Source organism: Somniosus microcephalus, chromosome 6 (assembly GCF_052327205.1).
Source record: "Somniosus microcephalus isolate GS21.2 chromosome 6, FLI_Smic_1.0, whole genome shotgun sequence".
In the NCBI taxonomy this organism is placed as follows: Eukaryota; Metazoa; Chordata; class Chondrichthyes; order Squaliformes; family Somniosidae; genus Somniosus; species Somniosus microcephalus.
Genome location: NC_140992.1, coordinates 254,499,595 through 254,523,891, shown reverse-complemented (window position 1 = coordinate 254,523,891; position 24,297 = coordinate 254,499,595). Strand labels below are relative to the sequence as shown.

Sequence of the window (24,297 nt, the reverse complement as noted above, 5' to 3'; positions counted from 1 at the left end):
GAGTGTTCCCAGCATGGTCTACTGACCAGGGGTTAGCAGAGTAATGTTAACTCTGCTTCTCTCTGCCCAGATACTGCCTGACTTGCTGCCTGAGTGTTCCCAGCATGGTCTATTGACCAGGGGTTAGCAGAGTAATGTTAACTCTGCTTCTCTCTGCCCAGATACTGCCTGACTTGCTGCCTGAGTGTTCCCAGCATGGTCTATTGACCAGGGGTTAGCAGAGTAACGTTAACTCTGCATCTCTCTCCACAGATGCTACCTGGGTGTTCCCAGCATTGTCTACTGACCAGGGGGGTGTTGGCAGAGTGAGGACTACAACTCCCATGATGCAGCTGAGTTCTCGCGAGAGCCTGGCGGTGGCGGTGCGGGGAGCGGGGCTTGCCGTGGTGAGATTGAGCTGCCGAGGCCGCCTTCTTCAGCTGAAAAAAAAATCACAGCACTCGGGATGTCGGAAACGGACCCCAAGACGGTGCAGGATCTGACCGCCGTGGTGAGTGTTGCGGCGGTGAGCGGAGCTGGCCGGGCTGGCGGCTCAGGCTCAGGCTCAGGCTCTGCTGGCGAGCGCAGGCCGCTCCCCCTTCCTGCCTTTGGTGCTTGTGTTTCCTAGGCTGCAGCTTCACCCAAACACAGGCTGCCCCTTGTCCCGATGGGGCTGGGAAGAGGGAAGCAAACTTAAGAACTGGGAAAATAAAAAGAACTCGAGAACAAAGTGTGAAAGATGCATTGGGAGGAAAAAGTGTTTCTGAAAGGGCTTTAGAGGTAGAACCCCAGACTCAGTTGTTTTTATTTAATATTTATCTTTAAACTCCTTATTTAATCATTTGTTTCTATTTAATATTTATGTTTAAATGACAAATCAGGACTAGCTTCCTTTTTCATGTAGTTTTTTATGTCCTATAACAAATTGTACAATTTGCTATTCCAGTATTGCCATGGTCAATCAATAGGGAGCAGATTATTTTGAGAACCGTGTACTAGATTAAGAACATAAGAATTGGGAGCAGGAGTAGGCCATACGGCCCTTCGAGCCTACTCTTCCATTCAATAAGATTGTTGCTGATCTTCAACCTCAACTCCACTTTCCCGCCCGATCCCCATATCCCTTGATTCCCCGTGAGTCCAAAAATCAATCTATCTCCGCCTCGACTATACTCAACGACTCAGCATCCACAGCCCTTTTGGGTAGAGAATTCCAAAGATTCACAACCCTCTGAGTGAAGAAATTCCTCCTCACCTCAGTTTTAAACGCCTGGAGATTTGATCACATGATGTGTGGACCACATGACATCTGACTTTGTGGTATCTGATCAGGACATCCTCAAATTCTGCTGCATTTTATATCTTTATAAAAGATGGGTCTCCTGTAGTTGAGTATCTTTGCTCGCGGTTTCGTGGCAGCAGTTGTTGTCCCAGAACTAGTAGGCTATCTGTGAGCAGGCAACGTTGGAACATAGGAACGGGAGTAGGCCATTGAGCTCCTCGAGCCTGTTCTGCCATTCAATGAGATCATGGCTGATCTGCGACCTAACTCCATATACCCGCCTTTGGCCCATGTCCCTTAATACCTTTTGGTTAACAAAAATCTATCACACTCAGATTTAAAGTTACAATTGATCTAGCATCAACTGCCGTTAGTGGAAGAGCATTCCAAACTTCGACCACACTTTGTGTGTAGAAGTGTTTCCTAATTTCACTCCTGAAAGGTCTGGCTCTAATTTTTAGACTATGCCCCCTAGTCCTAGAATCCCCAACCAACGGAAATAGTTTCTCTCTATCTACCCTACCTGTTCCTCTTAATAGCTTGAAAACTTCAATCAGATCACCTCTTAACCTTCTAAATTCTAGGGAACACAACCCTAATTTGTGTAATCTCGCCTCGTAACTTAACCCTTAAAGTCCGGGTATCATTCTGGTAAACCTACGCTGCACTCCCTTCAAGGGCAATATATCCTACCTAAGGTGTGGTGCCCAGAACTGCTCACAGTACTCCAGGTGTGGTCTAACCAGGGTTTTGTGTAGCTGCAGCATAACTTCTACCCCCTTGTACTCTAGCCCTCTAGATATAAAGGCCGGCATTCTATTAGCCTCTTTGAATATTTTCTGTACCTGTTCATTACATTTTAATGATCTATGTACCTGGACATCCACTGGTGTTTTAGCTTTTCACCATTTAGAAAGTACCCAGTTCTATCCTTTTTAGGTCCAAAGTGGATGACCTCACATTTGCTTACATTGAAACCCATTTGCCACAGTTTTGCCCATTCACTTAATCTGTCGATACCCCTTTGTAATTTTATGCTTTCATCTACACCGCCTACAATGCCGCCTATCTTTGTGTCATCGGCAAATTTGGATATATGACTTTCTATGCCATCATTTAAGTCATTAATAAATACTGTGAATAGTTGAGGCCCCAACACAGATCCCTGCGGGACACCACTAGTCACATCCTGCCAATTTGAATACCTGTCCATTATCCCTACTCTCTGTTTCCTGCAGCTCAGCAAATTTCCTAACCAGGTCAAAAATGTGCCCTCCATTCTGTGGGCTTCTACCTTAGTGAACAGTCTCTTATGTGGGACCTTATCCAATGCCTTCTGGAAGTTCATATAAATAACATCCCTATACATTCCCTTGTCCACTACTTTAGTCACCTCCTCAAAAAATTCAGTCCGGTTCATCAGGCATGACCTGCCTTTCACAAATCCACAGCTAAGAAGGGAAACCGAGGGCAGGGAAGAGGGTAAATCGAAGTTGGGGGAATGATTCACAAAGGCAAAAGCAGAGGTGGGAGGAACTTTGATTCCACCAGTAACTCCCTGTAATTGCACTAATAGTAACACTGGCAACACTCAGATTTCACTCATAACCAACAGTAGTGCATTGAAAGTCTCTGTATGTAACTGGTAGGACGAGGGATAGCGCCCCAATATCCTACCTGTAGCTAGTGGTAATCCTATAACCCACTGATATTGACCCTGAAAATACAGCCAGAATCCACCTGCACTGCATAATGCCACTTTTAATAGGCCCAATATCTCTCCCTATCTCCTTGGGCTCTGGCTTGAATTCAGGTTCTGTGTGAAGGTGACGCCTCTAAATTGGGAGCCTCAGTCAGAGCTGATCTGTACTTGAACTTCACACATCAAAAATAGCCTGCACGGATTGACCTGAACCAAACTGAGAGATTGCACAAGGAGCAGTGGGCTGTGCTTGGAGCACTTTTCACAGGGCACCGTGTCCTAAACTCATCTCAACATCAACAGTTCGAAACCATTCCCTGGCACGGACTCAAGCAGAGTTTTCATCGAATGATTGGCCTCCTCCTGTGCTGTAGTTTTCATTCAGCCCGCAGTGCATGTGCCGTCGCTGGCACTCTCTCCTGTAATGCCATTCCCCCCCCCCCCCAAAATCCTTTTATATTCCTCCTTTTCAAATACTTAGCCATTCCATTTTAAATCTCTACCTCAGTAGCCACTTGTGAAACATTCCATGGGCCAAGAGCCTTTCTTCTCCCTTCCCCTTTGGTTGTTTTTCAGTGAGAATTCTCAGTCTTCAGGTCCCTTATTCTCCATTTGCCGACCAGTGGAAATACCTATCACTGTTTATCCACAGTAAAGCCCCCAGGCTTCATAAGAACATAAGAAATAGGAGCAGGAGTAGGCCAATCGGCCCCTCGAGCCTGCTCCGCCATTCAATAAGATCATGGCTGATCTGATCCTAACCGCCAATCTACTATCACAGAACCATCTCCTGAATCTAACAGAATTAGACACACGAAATAGGAGCAGGATCAGGCTACACGGCCCCTGGGCCCGCTCCGCTACCCACAGGGCCATGACCGATCTGAACCTAGACTCGTCCAAATTCCTGCCCGCTCCCCATAACCCTTTTATTCCCTTTACTTCTAGGAAACTGTCTATTTCTGTTTTAAATTTATGTAATGATGTAGCTTCTACAGCTTTTTGGGGCAGCATATTCCATGGACCTACCACCCTCTGAGTGAAGTAGTTCCTCCTCATCTCAGTTTTGAAAGAGCAGCCCCTTATTCTAAGACTATGCCCCCTAGTTCTAGTTTCACCCATCATCGGGAACATCCTCCCTGCATCCACCCGATCCAACCCCTTCACAATCTTATATGTTTCAATAAGATCGCCTCGCATACTTCTGAACTCCAATGAGTAGAGTCCCAATCTACTCAACCTCTCCTCATATGTCCATCCCCTCATCCCTGGGATTAACCGAGTGAACTTTCTTTGTACTGACTCGAGAGCAAGTATGTCTATTCTTAAGTATGGACACCAAAACTGTATGCAGTATTCCAGGTGCGGTCTCACCAATACCTTGTACAACTGAAGCAATACCTCCCTATTTTTATATTCTATCCCCCTAGCAATGAAAGCCAACATTCCATTGGCCTTCTTAATCACTTGCTGCACCTGCATACTAACCTTTTGAGTTTCGTGCACCAGGACCCCCAGATCCCTTTGTACTTCAGTACTTTCCAGTTTCTTGCCATTAAGATAATAACTTGCTCTACGATTTTTCCTGCCAAAGTGCATAACCTCACACTTTCCAGTATTGTATTCCATCTGACAAATCTCTGCCCACTAACTTAGCCTGTCTATGTCCCCTTGCAGGTTTTTTATGTCCTCCTCACTCACTACTTTCCCTCCCATCTTAGTATCATCTGCAAACTTTGATATGTTACACTCGGTCCCCTCCTCCAAATCGTTAATATAGATTGTAAAGAGTTGGGGACCCAGCACTGACCCCTGTGGAACACCACTAGTTACTGATTGCCAGTCTGAGAATGAACCATTTATCCCAACTCTCTGCCTTCTGTTAGATAGCCAATCCTTTATCCATGCCAGAATATTACCCCCAATCCCGTGATTTTTTATCTTAAGCAATAATCTTTTGTGTGGCACCTTGTCAAATGCCTTTTGGAAGTCTAAATACACTACGTCCACTGGTTTCCCTTTATCCACCCTATATGTTACTTCCTCAAAGAACTCCAGCAAATTTGTCAAACATGACTTCCCCTTCATAAAACCATGCTGACTTTGTCCTATTAAATTATGATTATCCAAATACCCTGTTACTGTCTCCTTAATAATGGACTCTAATATTTTACCTACCACAGATGTTAGGCTAACCGGTCTATAGTTTCCAGCCTTCTGTCTACTGCCCTTTTTAAATAAGGGTGTTACATTAGCAGTTTTCCAGTCTGCCGGGACCTTTGCTGAGTCCAGGAAGTTTTGGAAAATTATTACCAATGCATCCTGTGGTAAACCACTTTTATCGTTCACTATCGTTACACTATGGTTATCACTGTTTATATCGTTACACTATGGTTATCACTGTTTACACTGTTGTATCACTACACAAGGTCACCTCTTGTCACGCTGTTATACCTGGGCTCACCACAGCTGACTCCGCCCATGGCTCCGCCTGCTTGCCCAGGTATAAAGGTGGTCGATTGGCTGGTGTTCCTCCTTGTTGGATCCGATCACCCACGAGGGTGGGCTCTGTTATTTAGCCAATAAAAACCTATAGTTACTAACTTAACTCGTCGCTTTTCATGAACTGAATTGATAGGTATATCAACTTTATTGGCTAAATTTTGAAATGTCTACAACGGAGCAGCCAAACGACCAGTCAGACGTACAGCCTCAGCCAAACGGCCATCTACAACAGCCCCAGCAGCCGGCCTGGCTACGAGCCCTCCGGCCGCCGTACCTGGATCTAAACCCACAGGCTGCGAATTCAGCCCTCGACTTCGAACACTGGCTGAGCTGCTTCGAAGCCTACCTGGGAGAATCCGGCGTGCCTCCGGCATCCAAACTAAGAGTTCTGACAGCTCAGGTGAGCCCTAAAGTATTTGCACTCATCCGGGACATTGCCACATACGAAGACGCCCTCAACCTGCTAAAAGAACAGTATCGGAGCCCTGTAAACTCAATGTACGCCAGGCATCTCCTAAGATCCCGCTCGCAACAGCCAGGAGAGTCAGTTGTTGATTTCTTACGGGCGCTGCAAATACTCGGCAGGGACTGTGACTTTAAAGCCGTAACAGCTGCAGAACATACAGATGGAAACATCCGAGATGCCTTCGTGAAAGGCCTTCGGTCAGACTACTCACGGCAAAGACTGCTGGAATCAAAGGACCGCGACCTGAAAACAGCTGCTACCCTCGCTCGCTCCTTGGAAGTGGCCCATCGGGACCTCGAGGCGTACTCCAGGTACTGTGCTGCGCGACCCTGGGACTCAGGCCCGACCCCGGCCGCAATACCCCTCGCACCGCCGCCTCTGGGACCTACCACAGCGTCGGTGTCCCGGAACCGATCGGGACCGCCACCCCCGGTACCGGCTGCGACATCAGAGCCCCGCGATCGGGCCGCCGGCTGCTTCTTCTGTGGCCAGGTGAAACACCCGAGGGCACGCTGCCCTGCATGAAACGCGACCTGCTCCGACTGCCACAAGAAAGGCCACTTCGCGAAGGCCTGCAGGGGGAAAGCCACAGATGCCAGCAGTGCCTCATGCGAGTTGTGGGGGCGGCTATCTTTCATCAAGGCCACAGATGCCAGTATCCCCTCGTGAGTCGTGGGGGCGGCCATCTTTGATCAAGGCCACAGACGCCAGCAGTGCCTCATGCGAGTTGTGGGGGCGGCCATCTTCTTCGCCATCTTATTCAACGTCGTGGGCGCCGCCATTTTGTTCACCACACTCGACCGCCACCTTGTCTCCAGACCCGACCACCGCCTCACCCGCAGACTACAGCAGCTCGCTCAGCCATACACTAGCCTCCGTCACACTTGACCAAGCTCGCCTGCATCACCTGTCCAAGTCCATGATGGACATCAAAGTAAACGGCCACGCCACGACCTGCCTGTTCGACAGCGGAAGCACGGAGAGTTTCATCCATCCAGACACGGTGAGCCACTACTCCCTCACTGTCCGGCCAACGCGCAACCGGATCTCAATGGCGTCGAGGTCCCAATCTACAGACATCAGCGGCTACTGTGTTGTGACCCTGTCGGTTAGGGGCACGGAGTATAAAAATTTTAAACTTCTCGTCCTGCCCCAGCTCTGCGCTGCCATACTATTAGGGCTGGATTTCCAATGCCACCTCCAGTGTCACTTTGGCATACGGTGGACCCCTCCCCCCACTCACAGTCTACAACCAGCAGCTTTCAAACCGCCCACCGCGTACCACCTGCGGCCTATCCACCCTCAAGGTCCCGCCCCCCCCTCCCTGTTCGCTAACCTCACCCGCGACTGTAAACCCATCGCTACCAAGAGCAGGCGGTACAGCGCCGGGGACAGAGCTTTTATTAGCTCTGAGGTGCAGCGTCTCCTGAAGGAGGGCATCATCGAGGGGAGCACCAGCCCCAGGCGTGCCCAGGTCGTAGTCGTTAAGACCGGCAATAAAAACCGCCTGGTCATTGACTACAGCCAAACCATAAACCGGTACACCCAGCTGGACGCATACCCCCTTCCCCGCATATCTGATATGGTCAATCAGATTGCACAGTACCGGCTATTCTCTACCATTGACCTTAAGTCGGCCTATCACCAACTCCCTATCGGCCCTGAGGACCGCCAGTATACCGCCTTCGAGGCGAATGGCCGCCTCTACCACTTCCTTAGGGTTCCCTTCGGCGTCACCAACGGGGTTTCGGTCTTCCAAAGGGAGATGGACCGGATGGTTGACCAGAACGGGCTGCATGCCACGTTCCCTTATCTAGATAACGTCACCATCTGCGGCCGCGACCGGCAGGACGATGATGTTAATTTGGAGAGATTCCTCCGTACGGCCCAACGGCTGAACCTCACCTACAATAAGGAGAAATGTATGTTTAACACCTCGCGTCTTGCCATCCTCGGCTGCGTAGTAGAGAACGGAGTCATCGGCCCCGACCCCGAAAGAATGCGCCCCCTCATGGAGCTTCCCCTCCCCCACTGTCCAAAGGCGCTGAAGAGAACCCTGGGACTCTTCGCCTACTATGCCCAATGGGTGCCCAATTATGCGGACAAAGCCAGACCCCTCATGAAGTCCACCTCCTTCCCCCTGACGGCAGAAGCATGCGCAGCCTTCTCCCTCATAAAGGGAGACATTGCTAAGGCCACAATGCACGCGGTGGATGAGTCTATCCCTTTCCAAGTGGAGAGCGATGCATCCGACTTCGCCCTAGCTGCAACCCTTAACCAGGCGGGGAGACCTGTGGCCTTCTTCTCAAGGACCCTCCAGGGCCCTGAGATCCGACACTCTTCGGTCGAGAAGGAGGCCCAGGCGATCGTGGAGGCAGTACGACGCTGGAGGCATTACCTGGCAGGCAAACGATTTACCCTCCTCACCGACTAGCGTTCGGTCGCTTTTATGTTTAATAACAAGCTGAGGGGCAAAATCAAGAACGACAAGATCTTGAGGTGGAGAATCGAGCTCTCCACCTACGATTATGATATCTTGTACCGGCCTGGTAAACTGAACGAACCGCCAGATGCTCTATCACGAAGTACATGCGCCAACGCGCAAATTGATAGACTGCAGACCCTCCACGACGACCTCTGCCACCCCGGGGTCACCAGACTTTACCACTTCATTAAGGCCCGCAACCTGCCCTACTCCATCGAGGAGGTCAGGACCATGACCAGGAACTGCCAAACCTGTGCCGAATGCAAACCGCATTTCTTTAGGCCGGACAGAGCAAGCCTGATCAAGGCCACCCGCCCCTTCGAGCGCTTGAGCATCGATTTTTAAGGGGCCCCTCCCGTCCTCTGACCGTAATGTGTACTTCCTCAACATTATTGATGAGTACTCCCGTTTCCCCTTTGCCTTCCCCTGCCCAGACATGACCAGTACCACGGTCATCAAATGCCTGAACTACCTCTTCGCCTTGTTCGGGTTCCCGAACTATATACATAGCGACCGGGGCTCATCCTTCATGAGCGAGGAACTTCGCCAGTTCCTACTAGCGAGAGGTATTGCTGCAAGCAGGACCACCAGCTACAACCCCCGAGGGAACGGCCAGGTGGAAAGAGAGAACGCGACTGTCTGGAAGGCCGTTCTCTTAGCCTTAAAGTCTAAGGGCCTCCCAACCTCTCGCTGGCAGGAAGTCCTCCCGGCAGCGCTGCATTCCATCCGGTCACTGCTTTGCACTGCCATTAACGCCACCCCCCATGAACGAATGTTTGTTTTCCCCAGGAAGTCGACTACGGGAACCTCGCTACCAACATGGCTGACTTCTCCGGGGCCCGTCTTGCTGCGAAAGCACGTGAGGGCCCATAAAACGGACCCCCTGGTCGAGAGGGTGGACCTCCTGCACGCCAACCCCCAGTACGCCTATGTGGCATACCCAGACGGGCGGGAGGACACAGTCTCCTTACGAGACCTCGCACCCCTGAGACACCACCGTTGCCCCCCCACCACCCCCCCAAATCCAGCCCAGGTAGACGGCATGCCGGAACCCCACGAGCCTTCGCCGACCACGCAGACACCAGCATTAACATCGGATACTGCAACACCGCCGCCGCTGCTGCGCCGATCAGAAAGGCTTACGAGGCCTCCGGACAGACTGACATACCCGAACTGGTAGTACACTTCACCCCACCGGACTCAAATTTAAACAAGGGGTGAATGTGGTAAACCACTTTTATCGTTCACTATCGTTACACTATGGTTATCACTGTTTACACTGTTGTATCACTACACAAGGTCACCTCTTGTCACGCTGTTATACCTGGGCTGACCACAGCTGGCTCCGCCTGCTTGCCCAGGTATAAAGGTGGTCGACTGGCTGGTATTCCTCCTTGTTGGATCCGATCACCCACGAGGGTGGGCTCTGTTATTTAGCCAATAAAAACCTATAGTTACTAACTTAACTCGTCGCTTTTCATGAACTGAATTGATAGGTATATCACATCCACAATCCCTACCGCCACTTCCCTCAAGACCCTAGGATGTAAGCCATCAGGTCCAGGTGATTTATCCGCCTTGAGTCCCATTATTTTACCGAGTACCACTTCCTTAGTGATTTTGATCGTGTTTAGCTCCTCCCCCCCCCCCCCATAGCCCCCTGTTTGTCCAGTGTTGGGATATTCTTAGTGTCCTCTACTGTAAAGACTGATACAAAATATTCATTGTGTTTTTGCCATCTCCATATTTCCCACCATTAATTTCCCGGTCTCAGCCTCTAAGGGACCAACATTTACTTTAGCCACCCTTTTTCTTTTTATATAACTATAAAAACTCTTACTATCTTTTTATATTTTTTGCTAATTTACTTTCATCATCTATCTTCCCTTAATCAATCTTTTTGTTATTTTTTGCTGTCTTTTAAAGTTTTCCCAATCCTCTATCCTCCCACTAGATTTGGCTACCTTATGCCCTTGTTTTTAGTCGAACACTATCCTTAATTTCTTTACTTAGCCACGGATGGCTGTCTTTTCTTTTACGCCCTTTTCTTCTCTGGAATATATTTTTTTTGGAAGTTGTAAAATAACTCCTTAAATGTACACCACTGATCATGTATCGTCTTACCCTTTAATCTATTTTCCCAATCCACTCTTCTCAATTCCGCTCTCATACCTTCATAGTCTCCTTTATTCAAGCTTTGCACGCTTGTTTGAGATCCAACCTTCTCACCCTCTAATTGAATATGGAATTCAACCATGTTATGGTCACTCATTCCAAGGGGATCCTTTACTAGGACATTTTTAATTAATCCTGTCTCATTACACAGGACCAGATCTAAGGTTGCTTGCCCCCTGGTCGGTTCAGTTACATACTGCTCAAGAAACCCATCCCTAATACACTCAATGAACTCATCCTCAAGGCAGCCCTGCCCAATTTTATTTGTCCAATTAATATGATAGTTAAAATCCCCCATAATTATAGATGCTCCCTTATTACAAGCCTCAACTATTTCCTGATTGATACTCCGTCCAACAGAGTTGCAACTGTTCGGAGGCCTCATTATCCTGATCTTTTGACCCAATATCATTTCTCTGTATTACAGTGATTCCTTCCTTTATTGACATAGCCACCCCACCTCCCCTTCCTTCTTGCCTGTCCTTCCTGATCGTTAAATAACCTGGTATGTTTAATTCCCAGGCATTGTCACCCTGCAGCCATGTTTCTGTAATGGCCACAAGATCATACCCATATGTAGTTATTTGTGCCATTAACTCGTCTATTTTGTTACGAATGCTACGTGCATTCAGATAGAGAACTTTCAAATATGTTTTGTGACACTTAGTTCCTGCTTTTGCCCTTTTTATTACTTTACCTTTTACTGCATACCTTCTGCCTCTTCCTGACATGCTCTGGTTTTTAATTTCCCCACTGCTACCTAAGTCTATGACCTTCTCTGTTGTCATTTTTATTATTTGCTCTCTAGGAACGCCCCCCCCCCCCCCCACCCCCACTAGTTAGTTTAAAGCCCTCTCTACAGCCCTAGTTATATGATCTGCCAGGACTCTAGTCCCAGCACCGGCCAAGTGAAGCCCATCCCAATGGAACAGCTCCCTCCTGCCCCAGTACTGGTGCCAGTGTCCCAGGAAGCAAAACCCATTTCTCCCACACCAGTCTTTGAGCCACGCATTTAACTCTCTAATTTTATTTGTCCTAGCCAAATTCGCTCGTGGCTCAGGTAATAATCCAGAGATTATTACCCTTGAGGTTCTGTTTTTTAATTTGACCCCTAGCTGCTCATACTCCTTTAACAGAACCGGCTTCCTAGTCCTATCTACGTCGTTTGTACCAACATGGACCACGACAACTGGATCCACCCCCTCCCACTGCAGGTTTCTTTCCAGCCCAGAGGAGATGTCCTTAACCCTGGCACCGGGTAGGCAACACAGCCTTCGGGACTCTCGCTCTCAGCTGCAGAGAACTCTATCTATCCCCCTAATAATACTATCCCCTACCACTACAACATTTCTATTTACTCCCCCCTCTTGAATGGCCCCCCGTTCCACAGTGCTGTGGCCAGGTTGCTCATCCTCCCTGCAGTCCCTGCTCCTGTCCCCACAGGGAGTAAGAACCTCGAACCTGTTGGTCAAGAGCAAGGGCTGCGGCTCCTCCAGCTCTACCTCCTGGATCCCCGTACCTGCCTCACTCGTAGTCACGCCATCCTGTCCGTGACCATGGGCTACATCTGAATTACTTAACTTCATAGGTGTGACCACCTCCTGATACACAGAGTCCAGGTACTTCTCCCCCTCCCTGATGTGTCGCAGTGTCTGAAGCTCAGACTCCAGCTCATCAACATGGAGCTGGAGTTCCTGTAGCAGCAGACACTTGTCACAGACGTAATCATCGTGAGCCTCAATGGGGTTCACCGGCTCCCACATCTCGCAACAGTAACACATCACCTGCTCCATTCTATGTAATTAATTAAATTTTTTATTGTTAGTTATGGACACCCTCTGCCCGATTTTAGATGCTATTATCCCCTTTAATTAATTGGATTTAAATTAAATCAATCCCTCTAGTTACACCAGTTAAATGGTTTACCAACAGTCACTCTGCACCAGAAAGGCCTTGGTACACCACAGCAACCTTAAAAACTATAAACCACAGACTTAAAGTTTTAAAACGAGAGAAATACTCCAACCAATCAGCTACCTGTTTTGTGGTGACGTCACACCTTGAATACTTTTTACCTCTCTCCTTGCCTGAGATTGGAGATTGGTGAGGCCTACCTGAGCCTCTGGGGCCTCTTGTAGTCGCTCTGCCGCGCTGCTCCGCCTCCACCCGCTGCCGATGCCCTTTTACTGGCAATGCTCCCACTCGCCACGCTGCTGCTGCTGCTTCCGGCTCTGCCAAAATGCTGGTCCCGTGCCCACCCAATTCCCAGTCTGCCTCTCTTGGTCCAGCTCGATCCCCAATCCCCCAGTTCCCTTCTCTCTCAACTGCCTGAGCCCCAATTCCCAACCCTCTGACTTCCCCCATTCCCCCCTCTCCCCATTTCCCTTCCCTCCCTGACCTCCATTCCCTGCCTTTCTTTCCTGACCCTCATTACCCAGTCTACCTCTCTCCCTGACCCCCCAGTCTGCCTCTCTCCCGAGTCCACATCCCTGACCTTCATTTCCTAGTCTCCCTCTCTTCCCTGACTTTCCACCCCCCATTCCCATCTCCCTTTCTCTCTGTTCTCCAGGATCACATGCTCCCCGAGACTCCCTCTCCCTCATTCCCCCAATTCCTGATGGAACCCCCCCCCCCCAAGCAATATTGTACACTATATAAAGCAGCTTAATTCATAAACTGTTATAGTGTATTATGGCAAATCAAAGAACTGAGCTGTCATAAAATGTGCGGTACCACCTTAGTTCCTTGGAACACAGTTCCAAGCATGGTGTTATTTATGATCACATAGAAACTGGGATCACTTAGCATTTTTTCCGGCATTATCATTAGGATTTCAGTGAAGTGTGTGTTTTATAAAAAAAAAAAAAAAAAAAAAAATGGCGGCGCACATGGACACAGCGGCTTTGTCTCTCCCTAGACTGAGCATTTTTACCCTCTTTCTGAGTCTCTTCTGGACTCTGCTAATGCGGGAATTGAGGGCGGACCTACTGTACAGCCGGCAGACGCTCCTCGATATCGGGGCCGATTGCGTGCGGCTCACACTCGGCGCCGTCGATCTGCCTCCCGACATCGCCCGATCCCCGGGACCAGCGTGGCGTCCTTCCCCAGCCGGAAGTCGGCGCAGACCGCGCAGAGAGCGCAAACAGAAGCGGGGCAAGAGGGCCGGAATCCAAAATAGGCTGAAGAGGGCCCCACACAAACCCTCCCTCCCAAGTATTTTCCTGGCCAACGTTAGGTCACTGGAAAATAAAATGGATGAGATCAAACTTGATCTCTCCTCACAGAAAAGGACAAAGGAATGCTGTGCCATGATCTTCAGAGACCTGGTTGAACAACGGCATCCCTGACACCACCATTCAGCTAGAAGGATGCATGGTCTTCCGTGGCGACAGAACTGCAGACTCTGGTAAGAGCAAGGGAGGCGGTTTGTGCATTTACACTAACAATGCCTGGTGCACTAACACGGACATAATCGATAGATCCTGTTCGGCTGACTTGGAATTCCTCATGGTAAGGTGCAGACCCTTCTACCTGCCTCGGGAATTCACGGCTGTTATCATCACTGCTGTCTACATCCCACCACACGCTAATGCCAAACTAGCACTGAAGGACCTCTACAGGGCCATCAGCGAACAACAAACTGCGCACCCAGACGGAGCTTTTATCGTCGCGGGGGACTTCAATCACATAAACCTAAAATCTGTACTCTCGAAATTCCACCAGAATGTTTCCTGCCCCACAAGAGGGGAGAACACACTGGATCAAGTCTACACGAGCATTGTAGATGCTTATAAGGCCATTCCCTGCCCCCACCTTGGGAAGTCTGACCACCTCTCCCTGTTTCTAGCCCCGGCATACAAACCGCTCATCAAAAGAGTGAAAACATCAGTAAGATCAGTGAAAGTATGGCCAGAGGGGGCAGTCTCGGAGCTTCAGGATTGCTTCGAACGCACTGATTGGAGCATGTTTGCCCATACTGACATCGAGGAATACGCATCCACAGTGCTATTCTACATCAACAGTTGCGTCGAGGTCGTCACGACCCATAAAAATAGCAGGACATACCCCAACCAGAAACCCTGGATGAACGGGGAGGTCCGCTCACTGTTGAAAGCACGCGACGTAGCATTTAAATCTGGCGACGCGGCGGCTTACAGTGCAGCTAGGACCAACCTAAAAAAGGGTATCAGGACTGCCAAAAGGAAACAGACACTGCGGATTGAGGATCATTTCCACAACAACTCGGACCCCCCCGGCGCATGTGGCAAGGCATCCAGTCCATCACTGACTGCAAGAGTAAAAACACCAGCCCCCCCGGTTAGCGATGCCTCCCTTCCGGAGGAGCTTAACAACTTCTACGCTTGCTTTGACAGGGACAACAGGGAGCCGGCTAACAAAGCCTTGCCACCCCCGGAAGACCAGGTGCTCACTCTGTCGACCTCCGACGTAAGGGGTGTTCTACGCGGAGTGAACACACGTAAGGCTGCTGGACCTGATAGCATCCCTGGATGGGTACTCAAAGAATGTGCTGATCAGCTGGCTGATGTCTTCACCGCCATCTTCAATCTGTCATTGGCCCAGGCAGTAGTCCCTACATGCTTCAAGACCGCTACCATTATTCCTGTGCCAAAGCAAACGGCTGTGACGTGTCTGAACGACTATCGACCTGCTGCACTCACACCCATCATAATGAAGTGTTTTGAGAGACTGGTCCTGGCTCACATCAAAGCCAGTGTTCCCGCCTCTCTTGACCAACACCAGTTTGCCTATCGTGCAAACAGATCAATGGAGGATGCAATCACAACTGCTCTACATTCTGCATTGAATCACTTAGATGGTAGAGAGACCTACATCAGAATGCTGTTCATAGACTACAGCTCAGCATTCAACACTATCGTCCCCAACAAGCTGGCCACCAAACTCCACACTCTTGGCCTGAACACTTCCCTTTGCAACTGGACCCTGGACTTCCTAACTAACAGACCCCAGTCTGTCAAATTAGGTAACCACACCAACGCCCCCCCCCCCCCGACCCTGAACACGGGGGCTCCACAAGGTTGTGTGCTGAGCCCCCTCCTCTACTCCCTCTTCACCCATGACTGTGTGGCTGTTCATGGTTCCAACACCATCATCAAGTTTGCGGATGATACCACGGTGGTAGGCCAGATCACCAACAACGATGAGTCAGCCTACAGGGAGGAGGTCCAGCATCTCATGAAGTGGTGCGCCGATAACAACCTGGCCCTTAACATCAAAAAAATCCAAGGAAATCATTGTGGACTTCAGGAAGTCTAAAGGCGGAAGTCACACCCCCATCCACATCCATGGGGCTGTGGTGGAAAGGGTGGACAGCTTTAAGTTCCTCGGAGTCCACATCACAAAGACCTCTCCTGGTCCCTCAATACCTCCTCTTTGGTGGAGAAGGCCCAGCAGCGCCTATATTTCCTAAGGAGGCTGAAGGGATGTAACCTGTCACCCCTGATCCTCTCTAACTTTTACCGCTGCACAATAGAGAGCATCCTGATGAACTGTATCACAGTGTGGTATGGCAGCTGTAGCTCCTATGACTGGAAAGCCCTGCAGCGGGTAGTCAAAACTGCCCAACGCATTACCGGTACCCGGCTACCGACCATAGAGAACATCTATCAGAAACGCTGTTTACGGAGGTCACTGACCATCATCAAAGACCCTACCCACCCCAGCCACAGTCTGTTCGGCCTCCTGCCATCTGGGAGACGCTACAGATGCATTCGCACCCGAACGACCAGATTTAGGAACAGCTTCTTTCCCAGGGCTGTCATCCTACTGAACTCTACAAATAAACTCTAAAGCCTGCACATCTGCCAATGCACTTCATTATGTTTATGTTAATGTATTACAAGCCAAATGAATGTTGAATGTTAAATTTCTTAATCAAAATGTACACTCTCGGGAGCCACAAGCCTACATTTCGTTGTACTGCACTTGTGCACTAACAATGACAATAAAGTTTATTATTATTATTTATGATGAAATTTCTATACTGTGTCCACTTGAATTATGAAAATGGTCGCAACGTATTCAAATTTCTAGGCCCGTATGTTTGCCCCCTGTTCAAATCCATATCCTAACCATCACTAAAGCTGCATGATTCAACCTCTGCAAAGTTGCACACTTTTGCCCATATCTTGACTCTGCCTGTTGAAAAACTTAGCCACACTTTTGTGACCTTTTTAGCCTGACTTCATCAAGTCATTATCTACTGAGATGCACCCTACACAAACTCCAAATTGTTCCAAATTGGTTGCAGAGTTTTCAGTCACCTAGTTCTTGCTCTCTGGGACTACCTCCATAAACTAATGCACTTGGCTCCTCTATTCCCTGCCGTCAAAAGTCTCCTCAGACTTTCAGCATTTTTCTCTGCTGTGCACTCAGCCAACTATTCTAATTCTTCTGTCATTTGGTCCACTTCTCTCCTTTGTGAACCTTCTTGAGATGTTGCATTTCGAAGTACTGTACAAATGCAAATTGTTTAACCCTTGTGCAGCGAATTCTGTAGGCAGTGTGGCTTTTTGTAAAAAAAAACTGCAGTATTAGGTGATTTTTCACCAACCAATCTAATACTGCAGTGTTACTGAGATGGGCACAGCTTTATTACTGTAGTTAAGATAAAACTAAACATAAACTTTTGGAAAAAAGAATTTTAGATTTACTACATACTTTGGCTGCAAGCTCTTGTCTTTTTGTCTTATGAAGCTTAAAATAAAGAATATATATCATCTCATCTGTATTCTATTTAAACTTTTTTTTTTCCTTTTTATGTATGAAAATTGAATTTGTCCTTTTTTCCTGTGCCTCCAGCATACAGCTGGGACACACATCAAACATTGGTTTCCAGTCGACTGCATACTGGTTTCAAAGCCCACTTTATAAAGTTGTAGAACGATAATGTTCCAGCACAGAAGCAGGTTATTGGTCCCATCAAGTACACTTGGCCTAATCAAAGTCTCCTGGCCTCACCCATACCCTTTAATGGACAGTTATTTGATTCCCTTTTAAAATAATTTATTAGCAAAGAATTCTGCATTTGACCCACCCTCTGTGTAAAATAAGTGTTTTTTTCTAACCTTCCCTTTTATCATCTTAAATTTGAGCCCTCTCCTAGGAACAGGAGTAGGCCATTCAGCCCCTCGAGCCTGTCCCGCCGTTCATTTAGATCATGGCTGAGCTGTATCTTAACTCCCTCTACCCACCTTGGTTCTGTATCCCTTAATACCTTTGCCTAACAAAAATCTAGCAATCTCAGTTTTAAAATTTTCAATTGACCCCCCAGCTTTTTTGGGGGGGGTGAGTTCCAGATAGCCACTATCCTGAGTGAAGAACTGTTTCCTGACATCACCCCTGAATGGCCTAGTTCTAATTTTAAGGTAATGCCCCCTTGTTCTGGACTCCCCCCACCAGAAGAAACCGTTTCTATCCACCCTATCAAATCCTTTAATCATCCTCAATTAGATCACCACTTAATTTTCTGTACTCCAGGGAATACAAGCCTAGTCTATGCAACTTGTCCTCATAACTTAATCCTTTTACCCCCAGTAACATTCTGGTGAATCTGCACGTCACCCCCTCCAAGACCAGTATATCCTTCCTGAGTAGCGGTGCCCAGAACTGAGCACAGTACTCTTAAACCAGAGCTTTATATAACTTAACATAACTTCCACTCTTTTTGTATTCCAGCTCCCTTGAGATAAAGGCCAACATTCCATTAGGCTTTTAAATTATTTTTGTACCTGTCTACTAACTTTTCGGTTATCATCTTGTCAACCAGTGGGAACAAGTATTTAAGTTACCACAACCGTCATAATCTCAAAGACCTCTTATCAGGTCACCCCCTCAATCTTCTCCGATCTGGTAAGAATGGCTCATTTCTCAAGTCTCTCTCCATAATTGTAACCCTTATCCCTGGTGGCATCTTAGTGAATCTACACTGTGCCTTGTTTGTTGTGTCTATATCCTCCCTATGATGAGATACACAATACTCCAACTGCTACCTAACTAAGCTCTTACATAAGTTCACCATTACCTCTTCGCTTTTAAATTCTAAATATCTTGATGCAAAACCAAGCATCCTCTTTAGCCTTTTTTATTGTATTATCTATTTAAACTACCATCATTAATGATCTGTGTATCTGTATATAGCGATCTTCTGCCCCCTCAACTCCTTTTAATATCTTACCATTTAAGGTGCATTACTTTTCCTAATTCTACCAAAATGTAGTGCTTAAATTCTTCTACATTAAACTGCACCTGCCACCTATTTGCCCATCCTGCTAGCCGATCTATATCCTCTGGAAGTCTTTCACAATCCTCATTATAATTTGCTATACGCCCCACTTTGGGGTTCTCAGCAAATTTCAATATTGTTTCCTCAATTTCCAGATCATAAGAGCGTCCCCAGCGGAGACCTCTATGAAACATCACTCATCACAACTGTCCTGTCTTTTATTTGCTTCGAAATGTCATCTCTATCAATGTGCTGATATTTCCCTTATTTCCATATGCTGTTATCTTTGGCATGTCTTTTGTGTTTTTTTGAAAATTCATCGAAACCACATTCACTGCGCTTCCTAGATCTATCCTCTCTGCTATTTCTTCAAAGAATTATATACATTTGGTCAAGCATGACATGCCTTTTTGGAAATTAATGCTGACAGGCCCTGTTTAACTCGTATGCCAGCCTTGGCTCAGTGACTACTCTTGCCTCTGAGTCAGATGATTGTGGGTTTAAGCCCCACTCCAAGACTTGAGGTCATAATCTAGGCTGACATTTCAGTGCAGTACTGAGGGAGTATGGCATTGTCTGAAGTCTGCATATCAGAACTCTCTTATTAAAAAGATGTTTTGTTAACACTTTAAATATTTAGTGAAGTGTTAATGCTTTGAATAACTGGTTAAAGTGCAATATTATAAATTGGTCTAGCATCGACTGACGCAACCAGTTTCGATTAAGCAAGTCTAAACTTGTTTTTAATAAGCTACAAGCTGGTAAAGCTTAGTTCATTTGTATTTTGCAGGTTACCACGTTGCTCCAACAGATGCAGGACAAATTCCAGACAATGTCCGACCAGATCATTGGTAGAAATATCCTTGCTTTCAAAGACAAATGAAGTTTCAAGTGTGTACACTTGATAGGGTTAGGTGAAGTAAGGTGGGAGGAGGCTCGTGTGGAACATAAAATAACACCGCATAGACCAGTTGGGCTGAATGGCATGTTTCTATGCTGTAAATTCTATGTAATTCTGTAATAGACACAGATTTTAAGTGGATCGCGATAATCTTGTACTAGAATTTTTGCCGTGAATTTATATTGTGTAAATTTTGTGTAAAAATTAAGACTGACTCCAGCACCCAACCTAGGTGAGAATTTGGTGCTAGAGACATCTTGCATGCCCTCTGTGCAGTATTAAGAGTTGCCTTTGAAGGTAAGACCTCTGTGCACGGTAACCCTGCAGCCCAATGCTCTTGCATTACTAGCCTGTATGGTCTTTCTCCTAACGATGGAGAAATGGAAGTAGCTCCGTGATCTAAAAGGGACATTGGACTGTAGCTAAAGCAATGCCCTTATTGTACTGATGGTGCAAATCCAACTTCTAAGTAGACTTAATGTGGTTACGTGACACTGACAGTAACTTGTTTGTTTTACCATGTTCGCCATCAAATACAAAAGCGGAAGATAAATTGCTTAGAAACAATACAGTAGAATTTGGCTTCAGTGAGTGATCACTGCATGTAGTGATTATTCAGTTGTAAAGATTGACCTGCCTTTGCTAAAACCACAACCTAAGTGTATGTGTAGTTGAGTGTATTTATTGTGACTGGTTGAATGAACTGTGAAAATCTTTCCCATGGTACAACAGTATATTGTGAATAGAAATACAGTACTGCTAATCTATTTGTATTTTTAATTGAAGCTCAGTCTCATCGGCCCATCTGACCGTGGAGGATGTTTGGATTAAGTTGCTTTGCTATCCACTGAGCGGAGGTCCTGTTGTTGAATGTGCAGTAACCAACTGATACTACGTTCAACAAATGCACTGTCTACTGGCACGTGTAATGTGCTCCTGCTTAAAACTGGAGTTCTAAATGTTCAAATTGCCTGTGAGCAGAATGTGTTGCTGAATGTAACACATTGTTGAATGTGTCTGTACATCCAACAGTGTGCTCTGCTCACTGGCCGCTTAAACATCTAGAACTCTACTTTTTAAATAGGAGCACATTTAAAGTGTCAATAACATGTTGCTGAATGCACAGAAACCAGCTGGTATTAGGTTCTACGGTGGTACTGAAATTACTTTTGTGAGATCCGAGAACTCTTTAGTTGAAGAGCATATGACAGCCTTAGATACAGTGATCAGTTGGTTAGAATGATCAGATATAGGCAAGACAAAGTCAGTCATTGTAACCAAAGCCCACTGTATTTGCATTTTTTTTCCAAATGAAACTCTAGGTTAGCAAAACATACTATATACAAGCAGTTATACCTCTTTTGATATGATTTGTTTCTTTATGCTGGGGCCGGGTCTCTTTCAACAAGAAGAACTTGCATTTATATAGCACCTTTTAACATAGAAAAACATTCCAAGGTGCTTCACAGAGCCTAGTTAAAGAGGAAAGATTAGGAAGGGTGAAAAGAGGTGGGTCTAAAAGAGGAGAGCGAGAGGTGGAAAAACAGAGGAGTTTCTGGAGGCAATTGCACAGAGTAGATGGTTGAAGGCACGGCCACCAATGGTGGAGTGAAAACAGGAAGAATCATGAGGTTAGAGTCAGAGGAATGGAGTGTTTGAAGGGGTTGTAGGGCAGTATAAAGTCACATAGAAACAGAAAGGGAAGGGATTTAAAGATCAGGCATGTATTTAAAATTTGACACACTAGGGGGATTGGGAGCCAGGAGGGGGTGAGGGGGTCTTCAAGCATTTCCTTGATTACAGACTACATGTCATCAATGTGTTCAAAGAATGAATCACAAAATACAAGGCTACCTCTTGATTGATTATTTTTGCAATATGACTTAAATTAAAATGTCAACTTGGCTCAATAGTAACATTCTTGTCTGAGTCATAAGGCTGTAAATTCAAACTCCATTCAGGACCTGAGTGCATCATCTCGGCTGACACTCCAGTGCAGCACTGAGGGAGTGCTGCATTAGCAGACATACTACCTTTTAGATGAGATGTTAAACCAAGGCCCAGCTCCCTGCTCAGGTGGACATAAAAGATCACTTGGCATTATTCGTAGCAAACATTTATTCCTCTACCTGGTCATTTATCTCATTGCTGCTTCCTGTGTGCAAATTGGCTGCTGCTTTTGCCTAGGTAACAACATCGACTACACTTCAAATGTAATTAATTGGCTGCGCAGTACTTTGGGACGTGCTGAGGATGTGACGGGCTCTATATAGATGCACGTTATTTCATTACTTCTAATGTACACAGTTTGCAATATGTTGGAAGTGCATAGAATTAGCTTGGTCACTCTGCCTTCTCTGGAAAGGCACCTGTCTCTGTTTTATAGAGGCAGTTGTTCCTATGAAAATCAGTAGTTCTGTTAACTCTCAATTTTTAAACTTACCTTAAGGATCTTTTGAGTCTTTGAAGAATGTATAGAATGAGAAATTTTCAAGTTGTATAAAATATTTAGATGGTACCTGATAGACAACTGTACAGCACAGTGAGAATTACATGCTGCTGTTTTACCCCGAGGACCTGGGTTTGAATCCAGTCTGGACTGATGGACAAAAGAATAGCGTTATCAGTTGTAAAGGTCCTAACTGAAAACATTGGGCATTCTGAATACATTTCAAATGTTCATAGTGCACCATTTTCCATCTTGGACATTACATTAACAGTCTAACTCTGACACCATAATGATGGCTAAAGTGGGAAGCAGAAATGTCCTACTGATTCTGAGGTTGGGGGTTTTGGCACATTATTGGGGAAGAGTTGTGTCTAGCCCATGGAATTAGGGAGCTTTTCGCACTCCACAGAAGGTCAAGTGTTCTGTTTCCTTATACTAATGATATTCCTTACTTTAATGAGCAAATTTTTAACTATTACTGAAAAAAAAAATAATATACAATTTTCCCACAAAAACTTAAAGAATGATGTTTCTTTGACATTTTTCACTTGATGAGATGAGTGCTCGCATTGATGACCTGGAGAAAAACATTGCTGACCTCATGACACAAGCAGGAGTTGAAGAAATAGAAGGAGGAGAAAACAAGGTAAATGTTAATTTTTTTTTTTACGAACACCTTTCCTTGCCCGCTCCTCTCCACCTGATAAACTGGTCAAAATGGCTTAGTTCAGGTTTGAAATCCTTTGAGCGATTTGGTGAGCAATAGCAAATTTTAGTTATTAGATTTTTAGATAGTTTATCAGTACAAATCTTAGTAGTCAAAGGAGTCTGAGAGACATATGGGGACTGATTATGCATGCATTGTGTACACAAGTGAACTGATGTCCCTTGATAATGCAAGGTCAGCTCATTTGGCTAATATTTTTGGTACCCTGGGCACCAGGACCCGAATGCCAGATGACTTTTGCTAGTGCGAGGAAACTATAAAAGGGTCTTAATAACAGATTTTTAAAAAAGTTTGTAAGGAAAGTAGATAATTAGAAATTTGTCACTATTATAATTTGAGCTTATAAACATGAAGATGTTATTTTATTCTTCAGCTCATTTCAGTACAGTGATTGGCTTCCATTTTGGGTAAAAAGTGTTTTATCAGCATGATCTCTATTTCTACGTGTTGAGGCTGTAACTTTTAACATTGTTTTAAGTTTGTGTTCAGAATATTGAAATGTGTGCTCCCTGCAGTGGCTGAGTAAATTTGTCGAGTGACTAGCTGAGCCATGTAGACCAAGAAGGTCCCAGGTTTGATCCCTAGTCTGTGATTTTAGCTGGGGCAGGATTGCAACTGCCTTGGTGCGTTTGAGGTGGGGAAGGGAATAAAATAAGTCCTGATTGCTATCTCATGATCTTTTCTGAAAGTGTGAATATGTAGACATTGGGTAAGGGTCAGCTATGATGCCGGCCTGGTTGACTAGCCAGGTAACACTTACTGCCTAGGCTCACACAAAGAATCCCCACTTGTCTGAGGTAACAGGGAGTGTTCATTGACCAGTGGAATAGTACCCCAACAAGGAATTGAACTTTCAAGAGAAGAAGGTAAGGGAGAAAATTAATTAAGCGGAAAACATATTTGCAATGTTGGCTTATTTTCATATTGACCCATTTCTGATTGCCGAGCCGATCTAGTTGATTGGCATGCCCAATGGCAGGCATGTTTAAACTGTTGACTAGAAAGCGGGGTCTAATAATTCAAGGATGGGATTTTTTCTTGGTTCTCTGGCATGTGTTTATGATATAACTGCTTGTTCCCTCTTCTGTCTCAGATTCACTGTTTAGAAACTGTTCTGTTCCAAATCCCATAGAAAAGCAGCATAGGTATATTACAGTAATACAATTTCCCTGACATCAGTCAACTTTTAGATTTTCTTCAGCTCCTACATCCCTGACAGATGGTAGTTTGGAACAGAACTACTTGAAAGTTTAGCTTTCAAAAATAGAAAGACACTGATGTTTTTATGTGTTGACTTACAACATTTAAAAAAATGTTTTAAGGTTTAACAAATCCCAGAGGAGATTCCATGAAGCAGTTTGTT

General features: G+C 46.2%; 1 protein-coding gene across 2 annotated transcripts in view; it reads left to right on the top strand.

The window, feature by feature from the left end:
- Positions 1 to 332: 332 nt before the first annotated feature.
- The window catches only part of hsbp1b (heat shock factor binding protein 1b), a 41,650-nt gene continuing 17,685 nt past the window's right edge, over positions 333 to 24,297 (top strand). For both annotated transcript variants that reach the window (XM_085991765.1, XM_085991766.1), the window contains exons 1-3: positions 333 to 490; positions 19,648 to 19,714; positions 22,756 to 22,853. In XM_085991765.1, the coding sequence (XP_085847891.1) occupies positions 446 to 490; positions 19,648 to 19,714; positions 22,756 to 22,853 (210 nt within the window). In that variant the 5' untranslated portion in view covers positions 333 to 445. The remainder of the gene's footprint in view (positions 491 to 19,647; positions 19,715 to 22,755; positions 22,854 to 24,297) is intronic.